Genomic DNA, 23,429 nt, shown 5'->3' on the forward strand with positions numbered 1-23,429 from the left:
GGGAATGAAGTGAATATAATAGGACTCAGCAAGTAAAAGTAAGGGAAGTAACATTTGTTGAGCACCATTTATGTGTCCTGGGCTAAATGCTCCTTGTGAGTTATCTTCCAGCAATCCTGCTCACACCTTCCAGGGGAGCACGGCAGCCTTTAGAGTGATAAGGAGGAATGACTACCGCATGCTTCAAATCTAGAGAGTGAGAAGAACACAAGAGCAGGAACTTCTGGGCTGTTTCTGCATTCACAACTGGGTGATGGCTAGTTTAAAGATTTCTGAAAGATCTATCCCTGCTCTAGTAATAAAGACTTAGTTGACTTATAGGGACAGAACGATGACCAATTCATTGCTACAATTCAACTTGTATGTCCACTGTGTGCCAGGCACTATGTCAGAGAAAGGGAGCTTTCTGGACCATGCCCCACAGGACCAAAGTTTAGGGGCAGCCTTCACTGACTTCACTCCCAGAGGGGGTAGGGTATGACGAAGGCAGAGAGTACATGTGTCGGCTCACCAGGCTTAGAGCAGCAGAATATATCCAGGATACACTTGCAGTTGGACTCCCACTGGCTCTAGGACTTTGGAGGGCAGGATCTCAAGAAGAAAACCTTTGTTATAGGGTTGTTGAAGAGCACAGGTTTGGGAGTCAAAAAAATGAGGGTGCCATTCCTACTCTCCTAGCTCTGGGACCGGTGGCAGATTTAGCTTCTCAAAGCCTTTTTCCTCACATTGTAAAAGTGAATTTGATAATTCCTCCCTCACAGGCAGGGGCAAATGGGAACTAACGCAGGGGCAAATGGGAACTAACACATCTGTCTCTTGTCTAAGGTGCTTTTTTTAATATATATTTATTGTACCCCACCTTTTTCCAAACAGTTTTGAGAGAGATTACAGTATATGTAATCATTTGATGAATGAATTCATTCTTTTTTTTTTTTTAAAGATTTTATTTATTTATTTGAGACAGAGAGAATGAGAGAGAGCACATGAGAGGGGGGAGGGTCAGAGGGAGAAGCAGGCTCCCTGCCGAGCAGGGAGCCCGATGCGGGACTCGATCCAGGGACTCCAGGATCATGACCTGAGCCGAAGGCAGTCGCTTAACCAACTGAGCCACCCAGGCGCCCTTCATTCTTTTTTTTTTTAATGAAAAAAAATTAAAACAAAAGAAAATAGGAAAAAGTAAATCAAGGCAGGAGCAAGTGAAGTTAAGGCACAGATCATATTCACAACAAAGCCCTGATGGACATTTCCTCCCAGAATTCCTGCTGGCAGTTTCTACCAAGAAGTTATATTTCATACGTCAGATTCTAAAGCTCATTGGCTTTTACCCAAAGTTGGCTGTTCCTCTTCACTACCTTATTCTGCTCATGATTCTTGTCATCTGATCTCATTTTAAGACCTAAAACCTTAGTTATCTCTATCTTCTGTCTCCCAGAATCCATTTCAGTCCTATCTGATATGAAAGGGATGCTTGCCTCAGAAATATGAGATGGAACCTACTATTTACACCTCTGACTTAATATTTGTCTACTGCTAATTCATTAGTTCTCTTGTCCTGTGTATTTGTTTTATGTCTTCAGCTAAAATTTCCTTAAGGAAAGATACTAAATGTCCCAGCAGTTCCCCTTGAGGCACTTAGCTAGCACCAGCCAGAAACAAAATAGAAAGGAAATAGCTTGTGACTGGCAGAGTTAGCAAACACCGGTGTGTGTCATTAACTTATGCCAGGGCCCCATTTCCTGCACCTGCTCTTCACACAGGAAGAAGAGCTGCCCACATCTCATGTTCTTCTTCCTCAGAGGTAAGAAGGAGATGTCCGAGGCCCTCATTCCTTGGCCCGGAATGAGACTAATTCTTCCTCACTTCCTTCCATTGCTTTATTCTTTATTCATTCATTTATTTATTCCTTATTCATTGCTAGCTATTGAGCAGTTGATATGTGCCATATATTTGTCAAGGCATTAGGGATGTAGAGTGAGCAAAACACCTACATTTATGAAACTTACAATCTAACAGGAGAAAAAGACAATAAACAAATAAACAAATTAGATAATATGAGTTAGTGATGGCAATATGAGAAAATAAAGCAGGGTAATATAGCACAGTGGCTTGGGCAGGGGCTTCTGTAGATGGAGTGGTTAGGGAAGACCTCTCTGGGGAGATGACACTGAAGCTAAGTAGTCAATCATGTAAAGATCCAAGGGAAGAATATTGTAGTCAAGAAGAATGCTAAATTGATGACTCCCAAATATCTGAGGTGGGTGTGTTCCAGAAACAGAGAAGGCAGAATACTGGAATGTGGTGAGAAAGAAAGAAAGTGCTAAATGAAGTCAAAGTAAGGGCCAGGAGATGAGGACGGAGAGAGTAGAAGTTTGGGTTTTATTCTATGTATGATGAGAAGCCATGTGAGGATTTTAAGCCAGAGAGTGGCATGATCTGATTACTTAAAAAGTAAAAAGAGCATCTGTTTACTCTGTGAGGAATGTGTTAGAGGTGCAAGAAGGGAAGCAGAAAAGGTCGGTCAGGAGGGTACTGCAGTCATCATGCAGCCCGATATGACAGTTTTTCCTCCCAGTTACTCACCCAGCAGAAGCAATTGCCTTCACTTGGCCACACAGCAGAGCCTCTAGCAGAGCTCCTTCAACCTAACGAACAAATTCTGAAGATAGGAGAAGCCAAAACATCAGCAAAACTAGCCAAAATCAGCACAGGGCCCTTCGCTACTTACAGTGACTATGAGAAAGCGAAAGTTAGGAGGTCAGAAATGTCCCATCGGAGAGGCATGTTTGGACAGCAGCCCTAGCCCGCAGTTCCAAGATCCAGAACTAGATCCTGTTGTCAGTCACCCAGAGCTCCTTGCATTCTCACCTCCTGGGCTCCTCCCTGACCCTTCTTCCTTCCACCTTTGGTTGTCCCAGACTATCTTGAGGTCATCACCTCTGTATCTTCCACTTTCTTGGGCCTCCATTCAGACCTCTGCCAGCCCCAGTTTCTTCTTATTGACCTCACCCTTTACCTCCTGTTCCCATTGGTGTCCCCCTGGTCTTCCTCTTTCTCCAGCCTCTTCCAGTCTGTTGGTTCCAAACAGCAAGAATGTCCATCTCTTTTCATCATCTATCACTTCTCTTCCCAGAAAGGTTTCCTTCTCAGAAGTTCCTCTTTGAGTTCAACTGAAACTCGTCATCAGGCACTTTGGAAATCCTCCCAAATATTAGCCAGCCTCACCCTACTTGATAATCTTACTCTTTAATTCTCCCTATAGTTTTCTCTTCTCTAACCAAATGTCCAGATATCTTACAATGCCTACACATACATCTTTCCCACCTTCAGTTTTCTCTTCCTCTTATATCTCCACTAAGTCATCCACATTCCCTTCAATGGGGCTCCAAATTAGATCTGCATCAAACAAGCTATAGGGTGTGTGTGTGTTTGTGCGCGCGCGTGTGTGCAGGAGAGTATAATTTTCAAAGTAGATTCACAGCTGTTACAACATCCCAGGACTGAACAGAATCTTAGACATTGCTGTGTTCCATGCCCAGCTAAGGTTTGAGTGCCCTCTGCCACTTGGCTGGATGTGATCCTCCACTTTTTCCAGAATAGGGAAGAAAGTAATAGCTTACCAACATCCCTTTGGGGTGTTCTAATTCTTAGAAAGATTTTCATAAGTTTATCTACTATCTGCCTTCAGGTAATGTCTCTTCTCTGGGGTCATAAATAACAATATAATACCTCTTCAGTTTGAAAATAACCTTTATGGCCTCCAGTTCTGAGATGAATTTCCCAATTCCTTCAAATGTTCCTCGGATGACATTGTTTCCAGATACTTCTACCACACAAGGCACTTTCCTAGGGAACTTGCTTATACATCAGTGTCCTGAATGTAGTATGGCACCCAGTGCTGGAGCCCATGCTTCCAGGGTAGGGAGCAGGACTGAACCTTTCTAGTTATGTATATTGTGCTCCTATTAATTCAGTCAAAATTGAATTATAGTCATCGGTAAACAAGCAACACTCTTTCCTCATTTTAACTGTTAGGCAGCTCATTTGCTAAGCCTTTTTCCCCACTTACCCCTGAGAGCTGCATTCCAATCACCTGTCACATACCATCTTCCCATTCCAAACATATGTGGTTAGTTTTTATAAAATCTAAAAGTAGGATTTAACAGTTATTTCTATAAATTTCATCCTTTTTTCAGTTCTCGTTTATTTTTAGTTAAACTTTTTTATTGATTACTTCCTCCTACTTGAAACTATCTTCAGTTTGCTTCTAGGACACCATACTTTTCTGGTTTTCCTCTTACTCCATTGGTTTCTATTTTTTAGTTTCCTTTGCTGATTTCTTCTTCTTTCCCCAACTTCTAAATATTTATCCCAAGGTTCAATCCTCAAACCACTATCTATGCTCACTTACTGGATAGTCTCCTGGCTTTAAATATCATGTAAGTATTGATGACTCCCAAATATCTCAAGCCCAGCCACTCCTCTGACCTTAACTTGTATATTTATTCAGTCATTCAACAAATGTCTATTGAGTGGCTACTGTGTCAGACCACTGTTCTAAGCCCTGGGGACAAAACTGACAAAAATAGCTACCCTTGGAAAGCTCATTTTATCCAATTTCCAATTCATTATCTCCACTTGGATGTCTAATAGGCTTCTTGATTTTAACAAGTTTAAGTCTGAACTCCTGGTTTTCTACCCCAGTCATGCTCTATCTACTGTCTTCCCCATTTTATAAATGGCAGCCACATTCTTCCAATTATTCAGGCCAGAATCCACTGAGCCATTTTTTACTCCTCTTTCTCTCACACCCACATCCAATCTATCAGGAAATCCTGTTGGCTTTCCCGTCTGAAGATTTTCAGAATCCAACCACTTCTCACCACATTCATAGCTACCAGCCTGGTTCATCCACCATGATCTCTCACTTGGATAATTCAAACAGCCTCCCTACCTCTGCCTTGGCTCTCCTAAAAGCTTTTCAACCAATTAGCTATAGTGATTATTTTTAAACCTAAGTCAGATACATCACTCCTCTGCTCAGAACCTTACTATGACTTTCTTTCTCATTCAGTGAAATCCTTATAATGTCCTTACAGTGGTCTATAAGACCCTACCTGATCTTCTCCCTGGCCTCTCTGATCTTGTCTCCTGATGTTCTTCACTCACTCAATCTGCTGTAGCCACACTGGCCTTGCTGTCTCTTGAACATGTCCTGCATGTTCCTGACTCCAAGACTTGAGACTTGCTGCTTTTCTGTCAAAAATACCCTGGCCTCAGATAGCCTCATGGCTTCCTTCCTCACTTTCTATAGAACTCTGCTAACTTAACACCTTAGAAAGAGCTTTCCCTGGGGCGCCTTTGTGGCTCAGTCATTAAGTGTCTGCCTTCGGCTCAGGTCATAATCCCAGGGTCCTGGGATCAAGCCCCACATTGGGAGCCTGCTTCTCCCTCTCCTGCTTCCCCTGCTTGTGTTCTCTCTCTTGCTGTCTCTCTTTGTCAAATAAATAAATAAAATCTTCAAAAAAAAAAAAGAGCTTCCCCAACCATCCTATATAAAATAGTATTACACATTCACCTACATCTTCATCCCTAGCCATGTCCCCTGCTTCTCTGGAGCATTTTGCACACTTGACATACTATATATTACATATATTGTTTATTTGTTCCTAATATCCTCCTGCACTAAAATGTAAGCTTTATCAGGAAAAGGGCATAGATTTTACTGCTGAATCCTAGTGCCTTGAGTAGTGCTTGTCACAGAGTAGGTCCTCAATAAATATTTGTTGAATAAATGCGTGAATTGTGAATAACTAGTCTCATTGTGATAGGCAGAATAATGCCTCTCCTGAACACTACCCAAAAAAAAACAAAGTACACATTCTTCTCAAGTGCACATGGGACATGTTCCAGGATAGACCAGCCATTAGGCCAAAAATGAAGTCTCAGGAGATTTAAAAAGATAGATACCATTCAAAGTATCTTACCCAACTATAACAAGATAAAGTTAGAAATCAATAACAGAAATAAAACTAAAAAATCCACAAATTTATGGAAATTAAACAACACACTCTTAAACAACAGATGGATCGAGGAAAAAATCACAAGGGAAATTAGAAAATACTTCTCTGAAACAAGTAATACATTATATGTTAAAAAAAAGAAGAAGAAGAAGAAGATAGCAGGAAGGAAAGAATGAAGGAGGCGGAAATTGGAGGGGGAGACGAACCATGAGAGACTATGGACTCTGAGAAAGAAACTGAGGGTTCTAGAGGGGAGGGGGGTGGGGGGATGGGTTAGCCTGGTGATGGGTATTAAAGAGGGCATGTACTGCATGGAGCACTGTGTGTTATATGCAAACAATGAATCATGGAACACTACATCAAAAACTAATGATGTAATGTATGGTGATTAACATAACATAATAAAAAAATAAAAAGAAAATACTTAACGATGAATGAAAATGAAAATACAATATATCAAAACTTACAAGACACAATAAAAGCACTGATGAGGGGTAAGTGTATAACTATAAACACTTACATTAAAAAAGAAATATCTCAAATCAACAACCTAACTATACAGGGGCACCTGGATGGCTCAGTTGGTTAAGTGTCTGCCTTCGGCTCAGGTCATGATCTCAGGGTCCTGGGATGGAGCCCCACATCGGGCTCCTTGCTGAGCAGGGAGTCTGCCTCTCCCTCTCCCTCTCCCTCTGCCCCACCTTTCCCTCCCACTCATGCTTGCTCTCTCTCTCTCTCCTTCACCCTGTCAAATAAATAAATAAAATCTTTAAAAAAAAAAACTGACTATACAACTTAAGGAACTAGAGAAAGAAGAACAAACTAAACTCAAAGCTAGCAGAAGGAAGGAAATAATAAAGATTATAACAGAGATCAATGAAATAGAGAATAAAATAACAATAGAGAAAATCAGTGAAACCAAAGTTTGAGTTCTTTGAAAAGAGCAACAGAATTGACAAAACCTTCAACTAGATTAAGAAAAAAGAGAGAGAAGAATCAAATTACTAAACTCAGAAATGAAAATGGGGTGCTCACTTTGGCAGCACATATACTAAAACTGGAATAATACAGAGGAGATTAGTATGGCCCCTGCACAAGGATGACACGCAAATTCTTGAAGTGTTCCATGTTTTCTATAGTTAAAATATACTTGAAATTTACTAAGAGAGTAGATTTTAAGCATTTTACCACCAAAAAAAAGATAACTCTGTGAAGTAATGGATGTGTTAACTTGATTGTGAGAATCATTTCACAGTGTATCCATATAGCAAATATTCATGTTGTACACTTTAAATAAGTTATAATTTTGTTTGTCAATTATACCTCAATAAAGGTGAGGGAAGAAAAGAAAGTGGGAACATTACTATCAATTCTACAGAAATAAAAAGGATTGTAAGAGAGCGCTATTAACAACATATGCCAACAAATTGGCTAACCTAGATGAAATGGATAAATTTCTATAAACAAAATACCTACCAAGACTAAATCAGAAAGGAAAAGAAAATCTGAATAGACCTATAGAACTAGTAAGGAGATTGAATCAGTAATCAAAAATGTTCAAAGGAAAGCCCTGGACCTGATGGCTTCAGTTGTGAATGCTACCAAACATTTAAAGAACTAACACCAATCTTTCTCAAGCTTTTCTCAAAAACTGAAGGGGAGGGAACACTTCATAACTCATTTTTTGAAGCCAGCATTACCCTGAAACCAAAGCCAGACAAAGACACTACAAAAAGAGAAAACTACACACTGATATCCCTTATGAACATTGATGTAAAAATGTTCAACAAAACTACCAAGCCAAATTTAGCAGATACAGTAAAAGGATTATACATCATGACCAAGTGGGATTTATTCCTGCAATGCAAAAATGGTTCAGGACATGAACATCAGCCGTTGTAATTAGACCACATTAACAGAATGATGGAAACAAAAATGCATGATCATCTCAACTGATACAGAAAAAGCATTTGACATATTCAACACCCTCTCATTATAAAAATACTTGGGGTGCCTGGGTGGCTCAGTCAGTTAAGCATCCAACTCTTGCTTTCAGCTCAGATCATGATCTCAGGGTTGTAAGATCAGGTCCCACATCAGGCTCCGTGCTCAGAGCAGAGTCTGCTTGAGAGATTCTCTATCTCCCTCTCCCTCCCCATTTGTCTCTCCCCCTGCTCACACGTGTGCACACGTTCTCTCTCTCCCTCTCAAATAAATAAATAAAATCTTTTTTAAAAAAATTTTTTTAAACACTCAAAAAACTAGGAATAGAAAGAAAGTACTTCCACATAATAAAAACCATATATGCAAATCCCACAGGGAACATCATAGTGATGGTGAAAGACTAGAAGCTTTTCCTTTAAGATCAGGAACAAGGCAAGGATGCCCACTTCCTCCACTTCAACATAGTACTAGAATTTCTAGCCAAAGCAATTAGGCAAGAAAAAGAAGTAAAAGGCATCCAAATCAGAAGGGAAGTAGTAGAATTATCTCTGTTTGCAAATGATATGATCTTATATGTAGAAAACCCTAAAGATTTCACACCAAAAAAAAAAAAAAAGACAAACCTGTTAAAACTAGTAAATGAATTGGCAAAGTAGCAGAATACAAAGCCAACTCACAAAAAGCAATTGCATTTTTATATATTAACAATGAACAATCTCAAAGGAAATTATGAAAACAAGTCCATTCACAATAGCATCAAAAAAATAAAATATTTAGGAATTAATTTAACCAAGAAAGTGAAAGCCTTTTACAGTGAAAAGTACAAAACATTGCCAAAAGAAATTAAAGAAGGTATAAATAATTGAAAACACATTCCATGTTCATGGATTAGAAGACAATATTGTTAAGAAGTCATTACTTCCCAAAGCAATCTGTAGATTTTATGTAATCTTTAGCAAAATCTCTAATATTTTTTTTTTGCAGAAATAGAAAAAAACGATCCTAAAATTCATATGGAATCTCAGGGGACCCCAAATAGACAAAACAATCTTGAAAAAGAACAAAGCTGGAGTAGTCACATTTCCTGATATCAAAACTTACTTCAAAAAGAAAAAAAAAAAACCATAGTAATCAAAACAGTGTGATACTGGCATATAGACATATATAACAACAGAACAGAATCGAGAGCCCAGAAATAAACCCTCACACATATGGACAAATGATTTTTGACAAGGGTGCCAAGACCATTGAATGGGAAAAGACAATCTCTTCAACAGGTGGTGCTGGGGAAACTGGACATCCACATGCAAAAGAATGAAGGTGGACACTTTTCAAACACTATGACTCAAATGGCTCAAATACCTAGAACTATTAAACTCAGAAGAAAATGGAGCAGAAGCTTCAGGACTTGGAATTTGGCAGTAAAAGATAGGACACCAGAGACATCAGCAGTAAAAGAAAAAGTAGACAAATTGGACTTAGTGAAAATTTTTTTAATTTATGCATCAAAAGAATATCAACACAGTAAAAAGGCAACCTGGAGAATGGGATAAAATATTTGCAAATTATATATCTGACAAGGAATTAATATACAGAAACCATGGAAAACTCCTAAAACTCCACAACAACAAAACACTATTACAAAAGGGGCAATAGACTTAAATAGGCATTTCTCCAAAGAAGACATATAAATGCCCAATAAGCACATGAAAAGAAGTTTAACATTACTGATAATAGAGAAATGCAAATCCAAACTATAGTGAGATACCACCTCATACCCATTAGGATGGCTACTATCCAAAAAAAAAAAAAGGAGGTGTTGGTGAGAATGTGGACAAATTTGAACCCTTATGCTTTATTGGTGTAAATGATACAGCTGCTGTGGAAAACATGGCAGTTCCTCAAAAAATTAAAAATAGAATTACCATATGATCCAGCAATTCCACTTCTGGGCATCTGACCAAAAGAATTGGAAAAAAGGATTTTAAAGACATATTTGTATGCCTGTGTTCATAGAAGCATTATTTACAATAGCTAAAACATGGAAGCAACCCAAGTGCTCATCAGTGGATGAATGGATACACAAAAAGTGGTGTATACATACAATGGAATATTATTCAGCCTTAAAAAGTAGGGAAATTCTGCCATATTCTATATCATGGATGAACCTCAAGGACATTATGCTAAGTGAAATGAACCTGTCACAAAAACACTAAATATTCAGTGATGATTCCACTTATATGAAGTACTTAGAGGAGTCAAAGTCATAGAGACAGAAAGTAGAATGGTGGTTGTGGTGGGGAGGGAGGTGGGGAGTTCTGTTTAATAGGTATAGAGTTTCAGTTTTACATGATGAAAGAGTTATGGGGATGGTTGGTGGTGAAGGTTGCACATCATTATGAATGTATTTAATACCAATGAACTGTACATCTAAAATAAGATGGTAAATTTTATGTTATATGTATTTTAACACAAAAAAAAATGGGGAAAAGAATAATGGCCTGCCAAAGATATCTATATCCTAATCCCCCAAAACTGTGAATGTGTTATTTCATATGGCAAGAGAGATTCTGCAGAAATTAAATTAAGATCTTGATATGGGAAGATTATCCTGGTTTATCCAGGTGGGCCCAATGTAATTACAAAGGTCCTTGTAAGTTAAAGAGGGAAGCGGTAAAGTGAGCGTTAGAGGGACTTGAAGGTGCTCTGCTGCTGAGTTTGAAGATGGAGCAAGGGGCCACAAGCCAAGGAATGCATTTGTACTCTACACACTGTGAAAGGCAAGGAAACAAATTCTCCCCTGGAGCCTCTAGAAGGAACACAGCTCTGATAACACCTGATTTTAGCCCAGTAAGACTTATGTTGGAAATTTGTATTGTTTTGAGCCACTAGCTTGTGATAATGTGTTATCACATTATTGGTAGGAAACTGACACACATGCCTGCCCCTCATGTAACCTCCCTAGGACAGGGACCTAGTCTTGTTTGGCTGCACATGTCACAGGTGGTCACTGTTCTTGGAGCACAGGTACTTTAGCTTTTCAAATTGAGAGTATCTGACGGATCATCATGCCCCTCATGCTCACTACAAAGCCTGATGAATGATATCACTGGATGTAGGTCAGCTTTCCCAGAATATCCCAGTACTTAAAGCCCCACACTGGACTACCTCTGAAAAAATAATTCACTTTTTCAACAGTGAAGTTTACATCCCTCATTGGGAGAGACAGTGACTTAATCCCACCCACTCCCAACACTATGCAGACCATTGAGTGGAATTGTCAGTGTTCAGGGACTAAAATGGGAAGTTCTCACAAGATGCCTGGGGATTCCAGAACTGAAAGAATGAACAAAGCCAAAATCTAAGAAGATAGGAGAGCAGTCTAGAAGATCACTAGTCCCAGGATCGAGTCCTGCATCGGGCTCCCTGCTCGGCAGGGAGTCTGCTTCTCCCTCTGACCCTCCCCCCTCTCATGCTCTCTCTCTCTCTCATTCTCTCTCTCAAATAAACCATTTGCACATCTAAGGACATCAGGGTTGATGTTACCAAGCCAGAAAAATGGGCACCAGGCAGAAGAGAGCAAACAGTCCAGGAACAAACAGGGGAAAGGGGGTTGTAGTATCCAGGGCTGTTACAGTTGCTTTTGGGGGCCAACTAAAGCCTGGTACATAAGTAGTTTAAAATACCAAAGGTGAATGGATGGCATTTGATTCATGCCCACACAAATTGCTGCCTTTTTTTTTTTTTTTTTTTTTTGCGCGCGCATCTATACTTTCCTTTATGGCAAAGTAAGATTTTCAGATGCTGTGCAGGAGTATTGATGGTCCAGTTATAGTTTTTCCTGATTGAATCTGGCTTTTAATGGACAGAACTTAATATGCCACCAAGATCTCTAGTTCTAGAGAACAAAGAAAAACACTTTAAAATTCAGTAAAATTGAGAAGATCTCAATTGAATATATAGTTTCAGATCTGATTTTTCCTATCTTCCATGATTTTTAAAAGAAAGTTTTGTAACATGTCTGATATGAATAAGGCCTTTTACATTTTTATTATAAACATTTGGGCTTAAAGTTGTTGTAATTGACAGTTAAGAACAACAGGAGCCAGTGGCCTGTTCATTAATAAATTATCTGTATTTCAGACTAAATCAAAAGTAAACATTCCCTAAAGTCCTTTCAGGTATACATTAGTTCTGTGCAAGCCAAATGCAGTAGACAAGCCCTCTCCCTTCCCCTCGTTCCCGTAAATTCTATGGGCTCACTTTAAAATGAACAGTCTTAACTAAAAGGCCTACAAAATAGGAGAAGATATTTGCAAATGACATATTGGATACAGGGTTAGTGTCCAAAATCTGTAAAAAAAAAATTATCAAACTCAACACCCAAAAAAACAATCCAGTTAAGAAATGGGCAGAAGACATGAATAGATATTTTTCCAAAGAAGACATCCAGATGGCTAACAGACACATGAAAAGATGCTCAACATCACCCGTCATCAGGGAAATACAAATCAAAACGACAATGAGATACCACCTCACACCTGTCAGAATGGCTAAAATTGACAACACAAGAAACAATAGGTGTTGGTGAGGATGAGAAAAAAGGGGAACCCTCTTGCACTGTAGGTGGAAATGTAAACTGGTGCAGCCACCCTGGAGAACAGTTTGGAGGTTCCTCAAGAAGTGAAAAATAGAACTACCCTACGACCCAGCAATTGCACTACTAGGTATTTAGTATTTATCCAAAGGATACAAAAATACTGATTCGAAGGGGTACACACACCCCAGTGTTCATAGCAGCATTATCAACAATAAGCAAACTATGGAAAGAATGCAAATGTCCATTGACTGATGAATGGATAACGAAGATGTTATATATATACACACACACACACACACACACACACACACAAAGTGGAATATTATTCAGCCATCAAAAAGAATGCAGTCTTGCCATTTGCAATGATGTGGATGGAGCTAGAGTGTATTATGCTAAGGGAAATAAGTCAGAGAAAGACAAATACCATATAGATTTCACTCATATGTGGAATCTAAGAAACAAAACAGATGAACCTATGGAAGGGGGAATAAAAAGAGGGAAACAAACCATAAGAGACTCTTAACGATAGAGAACAGAGTTGATGGAGGGAGGTGGGTGGGGGATGGACTAGATGGGTGATGGGTATTAAGGAGGGTGCTTGTGATGAGCACTGGGTGTTATATGTAAGTGATGAATCACTGAATTCTCCTGAAACCAGTATTATTGCACTGTATGTTAACTAACTAGAGTTTAAATAAAAATTTGGGGGAAAATGGTCTTTCCTCTGCAGTAATATTGTATGCATTTTGAACCATTTGCACATCTAAGTTATTGAATGGTTATTTAATTCATTTTTCTGAATCAACATTTTTATTTCATCAGGAGAATATTGCAAGAGATCCTGGGTTGTGTTGTTTATAGTTTGTGATTAGTGTTTTCCTAAATAATGGGATGGGATGGAGAGAGGAAGAAAGAAGTAGTCTGATGACCTTCACTTTTTTTTTATTTTTATTTATTCTTTTGAAGAAGTAATAGCAGTGAATTCATGTCATTTAAATGTTTAGAAAGATTAAGTATGACAAATTGCTTTAAATGATAAAGTTATATTTCTGACTACCTGTATTTGAATATGCTGATAATCAGTTTAAAAACAACACAGGCAATAAGGGTAAGGTCACCATTCTGAATCACAGAGCAATAAAACTGCTGTCAGCAGCAATGATGTCACTCATCCCAAATGTCCAAAAGGCTATTGGAAATTAACTTTAGGTAGAAATGCCTTCTGACTTGCCATTGGTTCTAAAAGGCAGTCAGTGTTAAAGCAGGAAAGAATGTCCAATGGGAAAAAGACAGCCTCTTCAACAAATGGTGTTGGGAAAATTGGACAGCCACATGCAGAAGAATGAAACTGGACCATTTCCTTACACCACACACAAAAATACTCAAAATGGATGAAAGATCTAAATGTGAGACAGGAATCCATCAAAATCCTTGAGGAGAACACAGGCAGCAACCTCTTCGACCTCAGCCACAGCAACTTCTTCCTAGAAACATCGCCAGAGGCAAGGGAAGCAAGGGCAAAAATGAACTATTGGGATCTCATCAAGATAAAAAGCTTTTGTACAGCAAAGGAAACAGTCAAGAAAACCAAAAGACAACCGACAGAATGGGAGAAGATATTTGCAAATGACATTTCAGATAAAGGGCTAGTATCCAAGATCTATAAAGAACTCAAACTCAACACCCACAGAACAAATAATCCAGTCAAGAAATGGGCAGAAGATATGAACAGACATTTCTGCAAAGAAGACATCCATATGGCCAACAGACACATGAAAAACTGCTGAACATCACTCGGCATCAGGGAAATCCAAATCAAAACCTCAATGAAATACCACCTCACACCAGTCAGAATGGTTAAAATTAACAAGTCAGGAAACAACAGATGTTGGTGAGGATGCGGAGAAAGGGGAACCCTCCTACACTGTTGGTGGGAATGCAAGGTGGTGCAGCCACTCTGGAAAACAGTATGGAGGTTCCTCAAGAAGTTGAAAATAGAGCTACCCTACGACCCAGCAATTGCACTACTGGATATTTATCCCAAAGATACAAATGTAGTAATCCAAACGGGCACCTGCACCCCAATGTTTATAGCAGCAATATCCACAATAGCCAAACTTTGGAAAGAGCCCAGATGTCCATCAGCAAATGAATGGATAAAGAAGATATGGTGTGTGTGTGTATATATATATACACATATATACATGTATATATGTGTACATATACACACATATACACACACACACACACACACAATGGAATATTATGCAGCCATCAAAAAAACGAAAGCTTGCCATGTGCAATGATGTGGATGGAACTAGAGGGTATTATGCTAAGCGAAATAAGTCAATCAGAGAAAGACAATTATCATATGATCTCACTGATATGTGTAATTTGAGAAACAAGACAGAGGATCACAGGGGAAGGGCAGGAAAAATGAAACAAGACGAAACCAGAGAGGGGAAACAAACCATAAGAGACTCTTTTTTTTTTTTTTTTTTAAAGATTTTATTTATTTATTCATGAGAGACAGACAGAGAGAGAGAGAGAGGCAGAGGGAGAAGCAGGCTCCCAAGGAGCAGGGAGCCCGATGTGGGACTCGATCCCAGGACCCTGGGATCATGACCTGAGCCGAAGGCAGACGCTTAACCATCTGAGCCACCCAGGCGCCCAAGAGACTCTTAATCTCAGGAAACAAACTGAGGGTTGCTGGAGTGGAGGGGGGTGGGAGGGATGGGGCAGCTGGGTGATGGACACTGGGGAGGGTATGTGCTATGGTGAGCGCTGTGAATTATTTAAGACTGCTGAATCACAGACCTGTACCCCTGAAACAAATACATTATATGTTAATTTAAAATAATAATAATAAATAAATATCAACTAAGGCTTCAAAAAAAAATAAAAGGCAGTCAGTGTTAAGCAAACACAGACCCCTTTTGGGAACCTTTATAATAAAGTCAGACACAGTAATCTCTACTCATGTCTCTAGTCAGGGTCTGACCCCAAGCTCTTAGGGCTACAGTGGAAGAAAGGAAAGAAGGAAGGGCCAAGTGACATTAGCTAACAGGGTTTGTGTAAAGGTTCAGATGTTCCTGTAAGCAAATAAATGTCATTTCTTGATTTGTCCCATAAGACAAAAAATATCTCTCCGTGATGATACAGGATCACATTACAGTCTCCCTGTACTTTAACAGTGTTCCGTTAACCCCGAGATTTGACTTAAGAGAAGGGATGGAAAGAAAAGAAGTCACCTCCTGGTTACCCTGGATGTTTTGGTCCTCAGACAAAGCACTGCCCTTAAAGAGTTGCAAGTCCTTGTGGTTCCCTTGCCTTTGCCACTGATAAATGTGTATGACCTAGAGCGTCTCAACTAATCTTGGTGGGTGCATCGAGGGGGAGCAACACCTTCCCTCCCAACTGTGAAAAACTAAGAGTGAGATGAGGTAAAAGATGTGAACGGACTTAGCAAACCCTGTTAGAGGGCAATGAGATGACAGTGTTTCCCGAGAGCTGCTTTCTTGAGAAGAGAATAAGGTGTATGATGTCATCTCACATCCTTAGCAGTATCCGAAATAGTCCACATTCAAGAAATAAATGCTTACCATGGTTATGAATAAAGCTCTACTTTGATGAAACTAGTAGCGAATTAGAAAACTAGACAAGAGACCAGAAACTTGCCAGCCAGCACTTCTGAATTCTTATTAGTGCCATCTCCCGAGTGTTTCTGGGCAAGTGGATGAGATTAGCGTAGATCTTTAATGCCCCTCTCACATTCCAGATTCCATCTGAAAGGAACAACAACAAAAAAAGCTGTGGGGTGGGCACGGTGAGGACCTGTATTCATGTTAAAAATAGGGAAGAGTATTGGGGCGCCTGGGTGGCTCAGTTGGTTAAGCAACTGCCTTCGGCTCAGGTCATGATCCTGGAGTCCCAGGATTGAGTCCCGCATCGGGCTCCCTGCTCGGCAGGGAGTCTGCTTCTCCCTCTGACCCTCCCCCCTCTCATGCTCTCTCTCTCTCAAGTAAATAAATAAATAAATAAATAATAAATAAAATAAAATAAAAATAGGGAAGAGTATCTATCATAAAGGAAGACACTGAGCAGGGACTTGTAACTTCTCTTCCAGAGGAAAAAAGAATGTGTCCATGAAAGGAGACAACTGACCCACGAGGAAGGGCGTGGAGACCTGAGGTTTTGTGTAGAACATGCGGCCGTAGCAGCTGCAAACCTTTTACATCTTCTCAGATTCTAACCCAGGGGAGAAAAAGTGAGGGCTTCTTTCCAAGCATTTCAGCAAAGGGATCTCCGTCGGTTCTGTGAGCTCTGACTGTGACAGGTGCCATCCCTGAACCGTTCTGGACCGCCAGAGAAATAAAGTGTGCCTTTTAGTACCTTAGGCCCTGGAATCAGAGTGAAGGGTGAGGGGCCCCACCTGGAGCACGTTGGTTACGAGAGAGAGAGAGAGAGAGAGATCATTCCTCAGAGAGAAATCTGGGTGCAGTTTCTAGGGGAAGAAAGGATGGACGAATGCTTGGCAGCCACATTTACTAAAACTGCAGGCTCCTGGTCACTAGATGCTTCATGTAGACCCGAGTTCAGGAGTGAGATAGATTTAGCAAACCCTTGCTGGCTCTGCTATTGACTTTAGGAACTCATTTGTCACTGCCGTTGCTTCTTGTTCACCCATAGCCCTGCCTGCCACAGTTACTAAGCTGACTTCATGGTGGTTTGTATAAAGCTAGTCTAGCACTTGCTTGTTCTTGGGAGTCTGGCCCCTACAACCCATCCTGCCAGTATTCCTTGATGATGGAACTGTGCTTTCAAGAGCAGGTGAAGCGTCTCGCTACCACAGGATACCAACACGCTGCTGAGTTTTTGAGGCCTCATGCTTTCCTGGTAGCTGCCTCCCCTGAGAATATTCCGAAAGGAAACTATGGTATTTCGGAGTTCCAGTAGCTCTCATGGACTCTGTCCAGTTTGCCCAGACCTAGAAGCTAAACGAAGCAAGCCTACCTAGGCTACAAAGCACGGGCGGTGGGGGGGGGGGGGGCTCAGCACTGGCTGCGGAGTGCTCAGCTGCCCACTGCTACAGCGGCCTGGTCTCCCAGGGGAGGGCAGGCCCGGCCACCACGTTCCCGGCTGCGTGCGCTCCCCGAGGTTTCTGGTTACCTTACTCTGCAACTCAGATGGTTTGCTTTTAACGGTCTGCTTGTCTTGTTCCATTTGACTTATAAAAATGCTCACATTCTTGAGTAGACTTCTTTTAAAGAGCTGAATGTTTCTTTGTCAGGTCATACAGTATATTTGACAATAATCGCCAGGATCCCACAGGACTGACCACTGCTCTGCAGGCCACAGACCTGGCTGGAGTTCTGCACATGCTCTACTGTGTCCTCTTCCACGGCACCATCTCGGACCCCAGCCCTGCCAATCCCAAGGAGAGTTACACTCAGAACACGGTCCAAGTGGCCATTCAGAGTTTACAGCTCTTCAACAGTTTTGCCGCTCTGGACCTGCCGGCTTTCCAGGTACCAAGCATTGGTCACTGTTGGTGCTAACCAACCAAGAGTTCATATTTTAGTATAGATAATGGTGTGAGGTTTTTCTCCTGGATTAGGACATAAGGAATAAACTACAGTACAGGAAATCACAATACATACCATTTAGGAAGCTGCTATCTTCTGGGAACCGTATTAGGTGCTCTACATATGTGTTCTCATTTATTCTCATGATAGTCCTGCAAAATATTATACCCATTCTACAGATGGAAATGCTGACAGTTAAGTAATTTCCCCAAGGTTACACGTGGCTTTGCCAGGACTGGTACCAATGATTTTCTGACCCCGAAATCTGTGCCACTCTGCTACTACTAAATCTTGTCTCAATTTTTTTATAGAAAAGGCATTATTATCCCATCAGCTTTTAAATATTAAGGAAAGTCCTGGTTTCTTACACAAACAGAACCAAAATTAGATAAATTGTTTTGTTGATAGGACTTTCTGTGGATGATTTAACGGATTTGTGTCCAGTGTAAAGTGCATGTGTAGTTATATGTGCACACCCCTATAAATTCAATTTTTATAGCTGAAGAAAGAAGAATTGCTTTATGTTATAACACCAGACTGTCAGCTTAGAAATAGATTTTTTTCATGTAGGAAATTTAATTTTCAAAAACACTGAACCTTTGGAACAGAGCAAGCCCCAAGGAGTAGACTTCTCTTTCAGTTTATTAACTGTCAAGCGATTTCATTAAAAAAGGAACAAACTTGGCAGATGATGAACCCATAATTTAGATGAATTGCTTTGCTCAGAGGGAAAAAGGTTATAGAGATACAAATGTATGAAAATGGTGGGCTTTGGCCATTCCCAGATAGAAGAAACGCTTGTTTTGTAGCTGATGACAAATGTGGAATTCTTGTCTTCCTGTCATTCCGTTCACAACAGGAAAGTAGTGAGTAAGTTGTATCATTGGATTCGATATCTTTCAACTTTGTAGAGTTAGTTTATCCATCATAAGAACAGAAATCTCTTTAAGGTTAATGCATTTCAGTTTCCGAAGCACTTGAACTGGCCTTAGGTGATAACTACATAATCTGTAAAGTTCTGAGAATCTGCAGGCACGTGCACCTCAAACAGGAGATGTCTGCTCCAGAGAATGCCAGTGGCTCATGCCTCTGGGTTGAACATAACACCTGTGTTTTATGAAGAACCAAGCCCATCGTGTTCAGTGTGGAAACAGCTTGGAAATCAGGAGACACTAAGTTTTTGCTTCAGAACATGGAGACTAGCAGTCTACCCATCAGCTAGTCCAAGTAAAGTGATTTCCTTTGTCACCAGGGATTATGAAAAGAAAATATCTGAAACTGTCTCTTAGCTTCTGGTGTTATAGGTCTTCTGACCAGGATTCATACTGCTGCAGGGTGCTCCACATCATAAACAAAAGCACCTGTATTAAGTCAGCCATTCCATCAGTCACTGTTGAGTGTCAGGGAGCCCAGACCCATGCGCACCCCACACCATTCCTGTGAGGTCACAGCCTGTTCAGTTTCACTCAAAAGGAGCACCACTGAACCGCAACCAGCCCTGCTCCCCTAGTGGCCTTTAGGCACAATGGCCAATAATGTTAGAAAAATCATAAGCTTATTTCTGGAGCCCTTCATGGCAAACTAACATAAAAACCGAGATTTCTCCTCTCTAGCTCCTTGCTATGTCCAGCCTGAAATGTATTCCCTACTTGAGCCACTTTTGTCAAAAGCAGCAGGGAAAACACCAGGGTGACTCAAGAGTGTTCAAGCCATTCTTAGAATCAAATGCCCTGCCTCCCAAGTAGAATGTCTTTCTTGGCTGGTTCCTAACAGTTCTCCAGTACATTTGCTTCTTTCCTCTCTGTCCTTCATGCAGCTCTGTATTTCTCTTAACTTTCTTTCCTGTTTTTTTTTCCTTCTTTTTTAATCTCTGTTCTGACTCTCCTGTTTTATCTTAGTCCATTTGGCCATAATTGTTTCTCATTCTCTCCCCAGACATTATTCTCAGGTACTCTTTTCCCCTTAACTAGTGCATGGGCCAGGAAAGCCTGCAGGAACCTTCCTCCTGCCTGCCATCCTTTCGATATTCAAGGTCCAGCACATTTTTTCTTACTCCTCATCAGCACATGTGGGCACCCAAATGCCCAGAATTTCTAGCATCGGGTACTCTAATACATCTACCAACGATTACCTTATTGTTCCAGTTACTTTTATACATTAAAAAAAAAACCTTATCAGATAATAACCACTTTATTATGATCACAGATTCTATGGGCCAAGAATTCAGACAGGGGTGGCTTGTCACTGCTCCATGATGTAGGCCTTCAGCTGAGAGCCTCCAACAACAAGTCGGGGAATGGAGGGGCAGGTTGACACAGATAGCTGGGAGCTAAAATTACTGGAGGCTCCTTCACTCTCCTGTTTGATGCCTGTGATGACTTAAAGACTAGGTTCACCAAGGACTATTGGCCAAAGACTCTACATATGGCTTTTCTGTGTGACTTGGGCTTAAAACATGGTGTCTAGGTTCTGAGTGAGTGTCCTGAGAGGAAGCTTCCAGAAAACAAATGTTCCAAAAGAAACAGAAACTGCATGGCTTTTTATGACCTTGCTTTACAAGTTGTATAGCTACATATCAACCATACTCTTGGTTAAATCAGTCATAAGCCTTCCAGCTTCACGGGGAAAAGGAATAGGCCCCACCTCTCAGTGGGAGGACTATCAAAGATTTATAGGCATTTTTTTGAACCACAGCACTCTGTTTAGCAAGCTAAAATAAAACGTCCACACAGATGTAGAATAAAACGTAAGATGTAAAACGTAAGATGTAAAATAAAACGTCCACATTGATGTAGATGGACATCTGATCAAGCATGTAATGCTCAAGTAAATACAATACAGATATACAGTATTTGCATATAAAGCAATGGGTGAGTTTGGGAGAAAAGTACTATTATGATAAATATGGTCAGAGACACTCATGTTCTAGTTCATCAAGACCACTTGCATGAGTGAGATTTTAGGGGCGCCTGGGTGGCTCAGTCGTTAAGCGTCTGCCTTCGGCTCAGGTCATGATCCCAGGGTCCTGGGATCAAGCCCCGCATCGGGCTCCCTGCTTGTGTTCCCTCTCTCGCTGTGTCTCTCTCTGTCAAATAAATAAATAAATCTTAAAAAAAAAAAAAGTGATATTTTAGGAACTACGTTTATAAAAGACAGGAAAAGAGATTTTAGGTACAGCATGGGTCTGACCTCAGAAAAATCTGGGAGACAATTTATGAATTGCCTGAGAGGATCAAAGGAACTGAAGAATAAAATCGAAATGAGATAAATGGTCTGACCTGCTAAAGAGTTAAATAAGACGATGTAAGACATGTTGACCATTTGAGGACCAAGGAATCACAAGAATGCAGAGCTATAATAGGCATCCTCATCAAACCTTTGGATCTGGAGTCAGATTGATGCGACTTTGGGCCATTATACTACCAAGTTTTATGACCTTAGACAAGTCATTTGAACTCAGTTTCTCATCTGTAAAACAGACTAAAAACACCTACCTCACAAGTGTGAGGGTTAAATGAGATAATGTAGAAGCACTGTGCTAGCTAACATATAGTAGGCCCTCAAGAAATGTGGATGCAGAATTTGCCCAAACTGTTTTTGCAGATGTTGATTCAGAAAGTTGACTTTTGAATGCTGCATCCCCAGTGCCCCTCCACACTTCTGCAAAGCCATAAACCCGTGTGCTCGTTTCACGTGAGAACCTATCATGTAGTAGTAACAAAAGGTTAGCCATTAGAATATTTTCTTAGCTTGTTCCATTTCATTGTATACTAATAAGGCTGTCAAAATACTTTTCCCCCTTCAGCAAAGAGTCTGATTTCACTGTGAATTCATATTGGCACAGATGGCCTTGAGATCCCGGATATTGTATATCGCATACACTTTGACAGATTTTACAATTGAAGGTGGTCTCAAGAAACAAATCAATGTACTGACTTGGCAATTAATTCTGGCTAAAAAGGAAATATAGTTTCCTTGAAAAATTGGTTTAATTTTTATATTCAAACTTACATGCCCCTTGACCTGCTCTTATCAGTGAAGGTTAAACAGAGGGTACTGGGTCACAGCCTGCTGGACACAACTAATTAAATAAGGGCTGAGCTGAGAAGGTGTCACTGCCTGATTTAAAGGAACAAAGCTCTCATGAAGCCTCTTTGGGGCTTGAAAAACATTTTGTCTCAGGGCAATGAAACTGAGACAGAAGGCACTCTTAAAATTTAGTGGTAATTTTATTTCAGCAATACTCACTAACAGGACTGTGTTTCACCATTGTTAGGCAAAGTGAATTCATTGCAACTTCCAAGCTGCAACATATCTGACCTGGTTCAAGCCCACCAAGACCTCGAATCAAGAGATGAGTTTAAAATGCTGCCTTTTCCCACAGGCCGGCAGGGGTGCTTCATTCCAGTGTCGGCTGCGAGTGTATTCTGTGGGCTTTGCCTCTCCCCTTTGCCCTCCTGTCGCTCTGTCTGTTTGACATGTTTATTAAATAGAAGCTTCAGGCTTCACAGACAGAGTCAGGCTCTCCTCCCGCGTCGCCCACCAGCAACAGCTCTGTGCCTGTCTGGAGAAAGGATCCCAGAAGCCTCACAGTTGAGGGGGCTTCGTGGTTTGTTTTTATTGGGGGGAGGCAGGGTGTTGGTTTTTTAACATTCTTTTGGGAACGTTGGGTTTCTAGAGCTGTTTGAATAATAACCAGTTGTTTTTTATGTTGCTTTCCTATTTGAACATCAGTAAATAATTAGAATTGTGTTTCATCCCTGTGTTCAAGAAAATGTTTTCTGCTTCAGGAAAAAATAAAAGTATTAGAAGTTAGCTAAATGGTAGATTCACAGGAGAATATTTATATTTTTCCACATTTTCTACAGTGAGACTGTTTGTACAATGAGGAAAAACTACTACAAATGGAATAAATAACCATGAGTTAGGTGGATAGTGTCTTGATCCACAGGAGTATTTCTCCATGTCTCTTTTCAGGTTAAATGTTGCATTTATTATGATCATTTATTAGAGCAGGAATCCCCAAACTGAACTATTAAACATAGTGCTCTAGAAATTTCCTGTGCTGGGCCGCCTGGGTGGCTCAGTCGTTAAGCGTCTGCCTTCAGCTCAGGTCATGATCCCAGGGTCCTGGGATCGAGCCCCACATCGGGCTCCCTGCTCGGCGGGAGGCCTGCTTCTCCCTCTCCCACTCCCCCTGCTTGTGTCCCCTCTCTCGCTGTGTCTCTCTCTGTCAAATAAATCAAATCTTAAAAAAAAAAAAAAAGAAATTTCCTCTGC

The 23,429-nt window shown here is 40.6% G+C and overlaps 1 protein-coding gene and 1 non-coding gene across 3 annotated transcripts in view; both read left to right on the top strand.

The window, feature by feature from the left end:
• SCAPER (S-phase cyclin A associated protein in the ER) overlaps nucleotides 1-23,429 on the top strand; it is a 523,695-nt gene that overhangs the window by 468,581 nt on the left and 31,685 nt on the right. For both annotated transcript variants that reach the window (XM_044917799.1, XM_044917800.1), the window contains one exon: nucleotides 17,855-18,092. In XM_044917799.1, the coding sequence (XP_044773734.1) occupies nucleotides 17,855-18,092 (238 nt within the window). The remainder of the gene's footprint in view (nucleotides 1-17,854; nucleotides 18,093-23,429) is intronic.
• On the top strand, nucleotides 7,048-7,154 carry LOC123325754. The gene has a single exon (XR_006540612.1). It is a non-coding gene; the product is annotated as a U6 spliceosomal RNA (small nuclear RNA).

Source organism: Neomonachus schauinslandi, chromosome 9 (genome assembly GCF_002201575.2).
Source record: "Neomonachus schauinslandi chromosome 9, ASM220157v2, whole genome shotgun sequence".
NCBI lineage: Eukaryota > Metazoa > Chordata > Mammalia > Carnivora > Phocidae > Neomonachus > Neomonachus schauinslandi.